General features: G+C 39.8%; 1 protein-coding gene and 1 pseudogene across 3 annotated transcripts in view; both read right to left on the reverse strand.

Annotated features, from left to right (window-relative positions):
• EHHADH (enoyl-CoA hydratase and 3-hydroxyacyl CoA dehydrogenase) overlaps positions 1–12,156 on the reverse strand; it is a 50,664-nt gene that overhangs the window by 8,235 nt on the left and 30,273 nt on the right. For both annotated transcript variants that reach the window (XM_079921836.1, XM_079921835.1), the window contains one exon: positions 6,508–6,849. In XM_079921836.1, the coding sequence (XP_079777962.1) occupies positions 6,508–6,849 (342 nt within the window). The remainder of the gene's footprint in view (positions 1–6,507; positions 6,850–12,156) is intronic.
• On the reverse strand, positions 929–3,967 carry LOC307186571 (serine/arginine-rich splicing factor 3-like; annotated as a pseudogene). The gene has a single exon. The product of its transcript is annotated as a serine/arginine-rich splicing factor 3-like (transcript).

Raw genomic sequence — 12,156 nt, forward strand, 5'->3', positions numbered from 1 at the left:
CCACAAGTCAAAGTCTCTGTGACTGCTTTCAGTATCATACTCAACTGAGAATGCAAGACAAAACTGGCCAAAAGGACTTTGTTAATTTCAGAAATCAAAGTAACTAAACTTTTTAATAGCCACAATTTAAATGTAGAATGTAAGGTTTTAACGATTTCTATCTTCCATATTTTTAACAAGCCATAAAATTGTGCTAGGTTTTCTGGTTAAAGTGATTGCAAATTTGGACCCTAAGTTTAAATCCTGGAGGTTAATTTTATATCAGGTCTGTATTAGCCACATTATAGCTATAATCCACTATCCTTTTTACAGAAACCCTTCCAATTTAAGACTCTGCAAGTTGTATACTGCCAAAAATGCCCATGTAGATTTATAAGAGCAGTGTAATATTGATGTACCATATTACTTCCATGAATTCTTAGCTATCTTGCCTTGCTTGATCCTAACAAAGGTTGTAAGCTATGAAATGCCAAAAGACAAAAGGCCCAAAGCCCGAGCTCCCAGGAAATCAATAGGCCGTCTTAAAAGTGTTTTCTGTAACAAGGCTCATACTGAACTCCACTGACACCAGATCTCCCCCTGTGACACCCAGGACTCTCCTCCCTTGATATGTGCATGAAAGGTGAAGAAGGACCACTGGAAATAATTTGTTTAGGATCTGTATCTTATAAAACATCCTTATAGATTAATAAATGACATCTTTTATATTAAAGAAAGTCAGTACAGCATAATCCAAAACTATCTTTAAATAGTACATTTAAGGAAACTAAGGAAAAGACTGTTGCATTATGATTTAATCTAATCGCACAAAAATTTGAAATTACAACTCCTCTAGATTTCTAAGAAGAAGGTTATGCATGCCTCCATATTCAATTCTGCATTGTTACATTTAAACCAGATAGTGAATTTCACAACATGATGGATCAATTTAGAATTTCCATGCAACACCTCAAATTATATAAAATGGAAGCAATTTTTAAAGCTTTGTGGAATGTTTAAAGTTCTACTTTGTGCTAAAGTTTTTTGGGTTTTTTTTGTTTGTTTTTTTACCAGCAACTTTGGATTATAATGTATCAGGTGGCTATACTTTAAAATGCTGGTCACTGAATATCATGGACTTTGAACTGGCTTCTACTCCTAAAAATGTATCATCACTTAAGTAGACAACCAAAAATTCCCTTCACTTCAAAAGCCTCAAATTGTGTTTCTTACAAAATAAGATTTGTGTAACAAACTGCCTTCTATGGGACCAGAACTATGGTAATAGTGGGTTCAACTATTACACAATTATGTTAATATTTTATTTTCAAAAGCACTTTACAAGAAAATGTAAGTATGGCTTCCAATAGGAATGTTATACCTGGACTTGATTGGTACCAAGCTCAGATTTTAGTTTTGCAAGGAAAAACAGGCTTTCAGGTTAAACAACAATTTGTAACCAAAACTTTAATCCCAAGGATTCTCACAAAACATATTACAAATGACAGCATGAAAAAAAAATCTTGCACAGTAACTCAAAGTTCAGCTCTACAATGTACCCTTAAACTAGCAGGACATTGATATATTGAATAGTCTCAAATTTCCAAATAATATTACAAAGAGCTATGTATTCATATACAGCAATCACAGAAGGAACTTATGACCTAAAGCAAAGGTAAACTAACTTTCTTGAAACTTCTTAGATTCTAAACCCACCGGACAACCTCTTGTCCAGGGTGAAGACTAGTGGAATTTTTAAACCTCTAATCTAGTTTAAGGGTGCAGCTTTTATTTTTACCTGCTGGCTTGTGTTCACAGCAGCTTTTAAAGACTGCTTGCTTAACTACAGCTGCATAGCCCAGCTACAGAAAGTCTTTTCAATTTTTGCCAGTTTTGTTTCCATAATATTAAACATCACACTTTAGCTGGACAGGAGTTAGAGGTTTATTATCAGTCTATGCAAGACTAAAAATTCAAAGCAAATTCAATTTTGCATAAGGGAACATTGTAAAGTAACAATTCTTGATATTACATGCCTCATATAATCCATTTCAAACCATAGAGAATTACATCTTTATGTGTCACTGTTCCAAGAGACAAACAAATGTGAACAGCTAAAACATTTTTAAAATGCACCAAACTTACGAAGTCTCAAACAAAACTTGAATTTTCTGTACATACTCCTGTCAAATGAAGTTATTTCCTGTGCACCACTTCTCTTGCAAACTGGTCTTCTATTTCCTTTCATTTGACCTGGATCGGCTAGGAGACCCAGAGAAAGATCAGGACGGCTTGTGATTTCTCTCCTGGGAAAGTGATATCTCTCTTCTCCTATATCTAGAAAGGGACCTGCTCCGGCTGCGGGAGAAGCTTCTCCGTCTTGGAGATGTGTGGTGAGGTGGAGGACTCCTCCTCCGACAATCATCTCGAGGGCGACGACCCCAAGAACGAGGCGGCCCACGATTTCAACTTCTCTTTTCCCCATTCGACAGTTCTACTCTTACTCGGCGGCCACATAGTGTTCTCTCATCTAGCTCTTGGACAGCATCGGCTGCATCTCGGGATCTTCAAATTCAACAAAAGCGAAGCCGGGAGGGTTTCTAGCAACCCACACACTTCAGAGTGGTCCACAATAGCCAAAAGCTTGTTCCAATTCAGCCTGTTACCATTGTTTCCAAGATTACCTACATAAACTTTACAGTCCGACAGACAGGAATCACGATGCATTTCAAGATCTCGGGTTAGAAACGCGAAGGCTCAAATCCACACACCCTCAGCTGGGTCTTCCCGGTCCCCTCCCGCCTGGCACCCGCAGATGCTCTCGCACACCCGTCGTCCACGAAATTGCTCTATGGCTGTTTTTGTCCTCAATAGCAGAGTTGAGTAGTTGCAACAGAGACCATATGGGCCCAAAAGTCTAAAACATTTACTATCTGGAACTTTACAGAAAAAATTTGCTGACCCTTATTATCCAGGAGGATGGCAGAGCCACTACTTGGAAAGAACCTGGTTCTAGAATTACTGTGGAGTGAGGAGGAAAATGATCTTTATTGTGCTAAGCCACTGAGATGGTTATTTGTTACAGCAGCAGGTTACCTGTTACCTAATCAACCCACTGTGGATGTTTTGTGAAAGACATGTATATATAACTCTTCTACACTTTACAATGACTAGCTTTGGGATTGTTTTTTTTTTTCAATTGAAGTTTAGTTGATTTACAATATTCTTTAGTTTTAGGTGTACAACATAGTGATTCAAAATTTTTATAGATTATACTGGATTTAAAGTTATTATAAAATATTGGCTATATTACCTGTGCTGTACAATATATCCTTGTAGCTTATTTATTTTATACATAGTAATTTGTGCCTCTTAATCCACTGTGGCAATTGGTTTTGAATAAAGAATGTTATCAATAATAAGAAATCACTGATTTAGTTTCTCTGGAATATATTTAATTTTTAAATTGTATTAAATTATTTAATATAATATATATATTAAATTATTTAAAACATTTAGGTTTCCAAATTTACTAAGCATCTGCATTTCACTCAGTAACAAGAGGGCTGGATAACTCTCACTATTGTAGCAGCTTGTATCCTAAACTTTGGCCTGGGTAAATAGGAGGTAGAGCTGGGGGTTCAAAACCCTGGCCTCCTAGCTTTCGGTCCCAAGCTGAAAATTCCTACCATGTAGAGATTATAAACTCACAGGGACAATAAGGACTAATGAGAAGTTTATGTGAAAGTGCTTTGTAAAGTATAATGTCATGCAGGTGATATCTCAGAACTGAACACAGCGGGGAAGGAAGGCCACCTGGTGAAGATGGAGCAGAGCTCCTCGGCGCTCACCTCTCAGAGCAGGTCTGCTGAAGGACCGCTGGCGCTCCAAACAGCTCATAATCCAAACCACAAAGTGGGCCAGACTAGTGCTTTTTAGAAATGTCTTAGCTATAACTTTAGATCTTCTTCAGTTCTATAAACTGATACTTTTCATTTAATCACTGAAACAAAATATACATGAAAACAATATCTATTTCTTTCAAAAAGTTCTTAGCTACTAACTTCTATTTTCACAACCTTGTGGTCTCAAAGTTCTCAAGAACAAAGGGCTGAAAGACCAAACTTTTCACTGTTGGTAATTATGTTTTCATAGGTATATATTGCATTTACATTGAATTTAGTTTCTTAATTTTTCCTCATTAAACACACACAGACAGGGACCAGGAGTCCTACTCCTCTACCAAATCACTGCCTTTAACTGCCATGGAATTAAATCTAGTCAAGAACCTCTTCTACTCAGAGAAGTAAATAAAGGATAAGGGATGCTTTGACTACTGGTTCTGCAGTGTTTGGTCAACTGCAGTCTTCTCCCCTTCTGACAGCCCTGAGAGTCCAGGTGAGGTGGGAGAATGTGAACTTGCAGTTTGTGCCGACCTGATCTGAGAACATAGGCTTATGGAAGTGCAAAGTTGGGCTCATCAGGGCTGGGGTTTTGCCAGGGGGCATAATGAAAGGATGAGTCGTGGCATTTGAGGACCTTGGTAAGAGAGTAGTTGAAGTGATGACTGGAACTGAAAACTGAATAGAGAAGAAAGTAAAGATAGGGGGAGCTGATCAAGTAACACATGTACTAGTTAGAATAACCGAGAAAGGGATGTGGGAAAATACAAGGTTGTGGTGAAAAAGTGAGATTTCACATTTCAGAGGTGGAGAAATGTTCAGGGTAAAGACAAGACCTACGGTGAAGCCATAAGTATGGGTCACAGAAGTGAAGTGAGGTGAGCGTCGCTGGATCTGAGGAGGTGAAGGAACCCAGAAGCAACAGGTCTGGGTTATTCAGGGCTGAATTATTCACACAGAGGATGAAGACAACCAGATGGCAGCAGGATTTGGGCCACAGAGAATAACTGTGAGCCAGGTACTAAAATGAGGGCAAAGCAGGGGAGCACTGACAGTAATGAGGAGGGATAAAGTGATACGACTGGATGGCAGGACCACAGAGGAGAGTGTCCTGAAAGGGGTAATGGTCTGAGAGGGGAACTGGGAAGTGACAGTGAGGTCCATGGAGTGTGGGAGAAGCAACAGCATTCTCTTGACAGGGCTGCAGGAGAAGCAGGTGCCCAGGGTAAGCCAGGTTTCAGGCAGGAGACAGAGGGGGAGCCATTAGTAAACCAGATGAGGCTGTGGGCGTGTTCCAGAGGACACAGGGTGCGGAGGGAGGCTGTGTCACAAAGAAGAAGTGCAGAGTGGGATGTGGATAAACATGAAGAAGGGGGAAATGACAAACTCTCTCACTTTATTTTTATCCACGTTGTCTTCTATACAGTTTAAATGCTTTTTCAAATATTTTTCAGAACAATGTGGGGTATACTTAAAAAAAAACAACCTTAAACTTTTAAACATTCCATGCTAGACACAAACCTGAAGTATTTTTAAAAAGCTCACAATAAGGAAATAGGGAAATTCTCAAATGATGGTTGACAAACAAAATACTGATAAACTTAAAACTTTTACTATTATTTTGCATTAATTATTCTTGGCTTGAAGGAATACAAGGAAGAAGAAAGGGGTAAGTACATAACTGGGAACAAATATTGGTGTTGCTGAAAGAGTATAAAAAAGGGATACTCATAGTTCTTTGTCACACTATTTATGCATCTCCTTAAAAAGTCACAAGTGAACAGAGTCGCTAGAGGAGCACAATGTGTTTGCGTTAAAGACACACTATTTTATTCGCAAACTTGACTGAAACCACCACAGACTAAGAAGATGTAGAGAGGGCTCTTCCCCTCCAAGCTGGGTTGGTGTTAGAGAGCTGGGTGAGGGTTAAGAAAGTTGATGCTTTTAGTAAACTTTGGACCTCCTTCCCCAGAAGACTGTATATAAGCTAATACATATAACATTTCACTTACTATTTCAGGAGGTTTGGAATCTACCCAAGACCATTCTCGGGCCAAGACTAAGAGAAAGTGAAGTTTAGGAAAGTGGCCTGAAGAAGGCAATCAGAGAGCTAGCTTCTGAGGAAAGAAGACATTTTGTTTGAGAAATTTTCTAGGGGAAGAAGTAGGGAAGCCACTATTTCAGAGTTCAGATGAATTTGAGGATAGTGGTTTTGAACCAGGAGAAGCGAATGGATGCAAGGACCAGAAAGATATAGCCTTCATTCCAAATCCCTAGCTATAGGAGTGACAGCACACACTTTGAAATGTGCAACATATTAATAATCATTGTTGGGAAATCCAGGAATGAGAGACATGGAAGAGGTAGAAATGAGTTTAAAAATGCCCAGAGTCTGGAATCAGACAGACCTACATTAGACGACTTGGGTTTCATTAGCTCACTGTTGAGAAGGTTAGTGTTTCTAGGCCTCACATATAAAGTAAAGATAGTTCATGGGCTGGAGTGAAAATTAAGTTAGCTAAAACAAGTGATACGTTTGGCAAACAGCCTGGCACCTGGTGGCCCTAAGCAAATGGTAATACTTTACGTGTGCAGATTTGGGGAGTGACATTACCCATGTCCTTACCGAGAATGCCAACAGAAGAGATGGGCCGTGCCAGTGCTGTTTTCCAGGATGCTCCAGAGGGAGTGGACCACTTATTTGTGGTCCTCTCCGCCAAGAAACAATATTGCAGGGCTCTAGCCTGCCCTGATCTCTGAAGGTACACATACAGCTCCTTTTCCTTCTTGATGCCCACCTCATAGGGATACTGGACAGCGGCCTGGACTGCACGGATGGAAGTCTCCTGAGAAAGGCACCCAGGGTGCTGCTTCCGCATCTTCCGAAGGGCTTCACTGAAAATGGTGTCCATGTTGGACAAGCTCTGGATCGGCTTGTTGTAGATTCTACGGGATTCTAGAGATTGATCTGAAAGAAATAAGAAAGAAAATTTGGAAATGTTACGTATACCAAGGGAATATGTGTATATAGCAATAGTAATAACTTGTTCAAATTCAAAATATGAAATTAAATACTATTCATCAAGATATTTAATGTAACACTAATACCAAAATCTCCGACATCTTTGCAACTTAGTCCCATTAGACAGAATTTAATAGATTCAAAGCAATTTCCAGTTACCTAATTGAGGCATAAAAGTTACACTTTCTTTTTACTTCAAGGCCAAGATAATATTATGATAGATTAATTATATCAATCTGCCAGTGAGCTTAAGGAAAATCGTTCTGAGTTAATGATATTTTAGGTTCAAAATAATTTTAACTCCATTCTTAACAGTAACAAAAACTTTAAAATACCTAGAAAAGGAGACAGTGTAATATCGGCACAAGGATAGAGATACAAATCAATGAAGAGAATTGAAAGTTCAAACATAAATCCTTATAATCACTGCCAATTGATTTTCAACACAGGTGCCAAAACAATTTAATGAGAGAAAGGAGATGCTGCAGACAACTGGATATCCACATGAAAAAAACAAACTTAGATCCTTACCTAGCACCATATATAAAAATTAATTCAAAATGGATCATAAATCTAAATTGAAGAGCTAAAACTATAAAATTTTCTTAAAAAAAAAGAAAAATCTTTATGACCTTTGGTTAGGCAAAGTATTCTTAGCACAATCCATGAAAGAAAAAAATCAATAAGTTGGACTTCATCAAAATTAAAGACTTTTGTACTTCAGAGAACACCATTAAGCAAATGAAATGAAATGAAATGATAAACCATAGACTGAGAGAAAATATTTGTGTGGTAGGCAAAATAACACCCTCCCCAAATGTCTACTTCCTAATCCCCAGAACCTATGAATATATTACCTTACATGGCAAAGAGACTCTACAGATGTGATTAAGGTTAAAGACCTTGAAATGTGAAGATTACCGTGTATTATCCAGGTGGGCCCAATCTAATTACATGAATGCTTAAAAGAGGAGGGCCTTTCCCAGCTGGAGTGAGAGAGGAAGAGTCAGAGAGATGCAACACAGGAAGGACTGGCTCCATGGATGACAACCTGGCTTTGAACACGGTGGAAGGGGGCCAAGAGCAAAGGACTGCAGTGACCTCTAGAAGCTAGGAATGGCCATCAGTTTACAACCAGCAAAAACATGGAGACCTTGGTCCTACAACACAAGTATGAATTCTGCCAACAACCCGAGTGAGCAGTAAACAGATTCTCCCTTAGAGCCTTCAGAAAGGAGTGCAGCTGCTGACACCTGGGTTTAGTCCAGTGAGACCCCTACCAGACTTCTGACCTATAGATCACTAAGTAATACATTTGTGTTGTTAAAACTGCTGAGCTGGTGGTAATTTGTTATCAAGAAGTAGAAAATGAATACAATTTGCATACAGAATATCTAATTAAGTATTTGTATCCAGAGTATATAAAGACCTCTTATGACTCAATAATAAGAAGGCAAACAACTCAATTTTAAAATGGGTAAAAACTTGAGTGGATATTTCACCAAAGAGCATATACAAACAGCTAATAAGCAGTGAAAAAACATTCAGCATCATTAGTCATTAGGGAAATGCAGATTAAAACCACAATGAATGTGGTAGGCAGCCTCTAAGTAATGGGATGTCGTTTCTGAGATTAAATGACAAAAAGATTCTTGCTCTCTCACTTGCTCGCTCTGAGGGAAACAAGCTACCATGGGTGAGCTGCCCTCCAGTGAAGCCCATGAGGCAAAGAACTGAAGGAGGCTTTCAGCCAACAGCCAGTGAGGAACCGAGGCCTTCAGTTCAACAGACCAAGAGGAACTGAATTCCACTAATAGCCACTTGAGTGAGCTTGGAAGTAGATCGCTCCCCAGTCAAGTCTCCAGGTAGATACAGTCCCCCCTGCAATACCTTGAATGTAGTCTTTTGTGAAACCCTAAACCAGAGGGCCTAGCTAACCACACCCAGATTCCACAGAAACTGTAAGATAGGAATAGTTTGATTTTAAGCAAATAAATTTGGGGATAATTTGTTATGCAACTATAGATAACCAACACAGACCCACTAGAAGGACTATCATCAAAAAGACATGACACAGAATGTTGGCGGTGATGTGGAGTACCTGGAACCCTCGTGCTTTGCTTGTGAGAATGTAAAACAGTACATTCACTTTGAAAACAGTTTGGCAGTTTCTTAAAAAGATAAACATAAACTTACTGTTCAACCCAGCAATTTCACTCCTAGGAATCTACCCAAGAGAAATGAAAACGTGTAAAACTTGTATGTGAATACTCACTGCAGCATTATTTATAGTAGCTCAAAACCAAAAACAACGTGAATATCTGACTGATGAATGGATAAAGAAAATGTAGTATAGCCATACAATGAAATACTATTCAGCAATAAAAAGGATCAAACTGGACTTCCCTGGTGGCGCAGTGGTTAAGAATCCACCTGCCAATGCAGGGGACACAGGTTCCAGCCCTGGTCCAGGAAGATCCCACATGCTGCGGAGCAACTAAGCCCGTGCACCACAACTAATGACCCTGCGCTCTAGAGCCCAAGAGCCACAGCTACTGAGCCCACATGCCACAACTACTGAAGCCTGCGTGCCACAACTTCTGAAGCCGGCATGCCTAGAGCCCGTGCTCTGCGACAAAAGAAACCACTGCAGCGAGAAGCCCAAGCACCGCAACAAAGAGTAGTCCCCGCTCACTGCAACTAGTGAAAGACTGTGCACAGCAATGAAGACCCAATGCAGCCAAAACTAAATAAATAAATAAATTAATTAATTAATTATTTTAAAAGGGACTTCCCTGGTGGCACAGTGGTTAAGAATCCACCTGCTGATGCAGGGGACACAGGTTCGAGCCCTCATCCAGGAAGATACCACATGCTGTGGAGCAACTAAGCCCATGTGTCATAACTACTGAGCCTGTGCTCTAGATCCTGCATGCCACAGCTACTGAAGCCCGGGTGCCTAGAGCCCGTGCTCTGCAACAAGAGAAGCCGCCGCAATGAGAAGCCCACACACCACAATGAAGAGCAGCCTGCACTCACCTCAACGAAGACCCAACACAGCCAGGAAAAAAGAAAAAAAGGATCAAACTAATGACACATGCTACAACACAAATGAACCTTAAAAACATTATGCAAGCTGAAAGAAGCCAGACGCAAAAGATTACATATTGATGTGATGTAATTTATTTTAAATGTCCAGAAGAGGCAAATCTATAGAGACAGAAAGATCAGCTGTTGCCTAGGGCTGGGGGTGGGAGTGGGGGTAAGCTGCAAAAGGGCAGAGGGAACTTTTGGGGATAGTGGAGAAGTCCTAAAACTGATTTATGGGGATGGTTGCGCAACTCTAACTCAAAGGCAAATTATGCCTCATCAAGGCTGTTAAAAAATATCTAGCAATGAATTTGTTAAGAAAGGTACAAGACCTTTATGAAGGCCTATATAACATTTTATTGAAGAACATAAAATAATACCTTAATAAAGAATGACCCCATGTCCCTGAATATAAATATTTAATAGCATAAAATAAATATTTTCCATATATTATATATGAATTTCTAATCAGAATCCTTGTGGTCCTATTTTTTTAAATAACTCAAAAGAATTATTTTAAAGTTTACATAAAAGTATAAATGTGTAACAAATTTATTTTTTCTAAAATAGTTTTCTAAAATAGTATTCCAGAAACTGTTTCCTAAAAAGTGCTACTATCTCTTAAAAAATAAAGCAATATATCAAAAATGTACACCTTAGTTAATTAGACCAGAAACCTACCAGAGCTTACAAAGCAGTTTCACTATAAAAAGACAGATGAATGTGAGCCAGTCTGGCATTAGTATGTTACTATGTGTCCAAGGGAGAGTAAGGTTTGGATATAATCATGTGCACAAGGAAGAACTGTATCTGTGAGGCATTGTATAATCTCAACCTTTTTTTTTTTTTTAACCTAGTTGGCAAGAACATTTCCTTAATGCTTGATTACTATGTAGAATTGAAAAGAATGGATTTTTTTTTTTTTTTTTTTTTTTGCAGTACGCGGGCCTCTCACTGTTGTGGCCTCTCCCGTTGCGGAGCACAGGCTCCGGACGCGCAGGCTCAGCGGCCATGGCTCACGGGCCCAGCCGCTCCGCAGCATGTGGGATCTTCCTAGACCGGGGCACGAACCCGCGTCCCCTGCATCGGCAGGCGGACTCTCAACCACTGCGCCACCAGGGAAGCCCAAAAGAATGGATTTTTAAATTAATGCTTTCCCATATGATATAAGAATAAGATTCAGGAAAGGAGGCAAGATGATGAGTAGCAGCATGTGGTCCCTGTTATTGTTGGAAAAACATGAACTCTACCCAACAGGCTACCAATTACTTGCTCAGTTAACCAATGAGTTACCCAATCCTTTATGGGAAGGCAAGCTCAGTGCAGAAGGATGAAGACCTTTCCAGGGCCTACAGCTGATTTAATTCCCTGGTGGCTCAAAAGAGAGACAAGAACAGACCGTGGGGAGAGGACAGTGGGTAGAAGACAAGTGGAAGAGGAAAGGAGGCAGAGCTGTCAGTGTTGTGGCATCTGACAACAGGTGGCTGTTGCAGACTTTCCTGGGACAGAGCATAGTTGGGTTTGGGATATCTTAGAGCTGGATCTCTGTCCTTGTGACACTACCACCAGCCCCACCATGACAGGGGCTGATTCTCAACACCATAGCACACATCAGGGTTATTTGAGGAGTTTAAAATTTTGGATGCCCATGCCCCACTGTGAACTCAGTTAAGAATCTTTAAGGGTGGGGCCTGGGCATGAGTATTTTTTTTTAATTCAATAGTTGATTTTGAGGTATAGCCTCTGGGAGGTCCAAGAGCAGAGCATATGTCAGCCACTGTATCAAGGACAGATGTAGCTCCTGGCAACTCTAACCTGGGCCAGAGATTGAAAAGAGATGAGAAAGAAAAAAAGGAAGAAAGTGGTCCAGTGGTTAAGACTTCGCCTTCCAATGCAGGGGGTGTGGGTTCGATCCCTGGTTGGGGAGCGAAGATCCCACATGCCTTGAGGCCAAAAAACCAAAACATAAAACAGAAGCAATATTGTAACAAATTCAATAAAGACTTAAAAAAAATGGTCCATATCAAAAAAATCTTTAAAAAAAAATGAAGAAGAAAAAAACTGAATAGTGTGCAGTAATTTTAGCCAATTTGCATATTCCTAGTATTCTGGGGATACTCAGAACCTCTGAGACTACAGATGCACATTTTGGGAGCCCCCCAG

The sequence above is a fragment of the Stenella coeruleoalba genome, assembly GCF_951394435.1.
Source record: "Stenella coeruleoalba genome assembly, chromosome: 5".
NCBI lineage: Eukaryota > Metazoa > Chordata > Mammalia > Artiodactyla > Delphinidae > Stenella > Stenella coeruleoalba.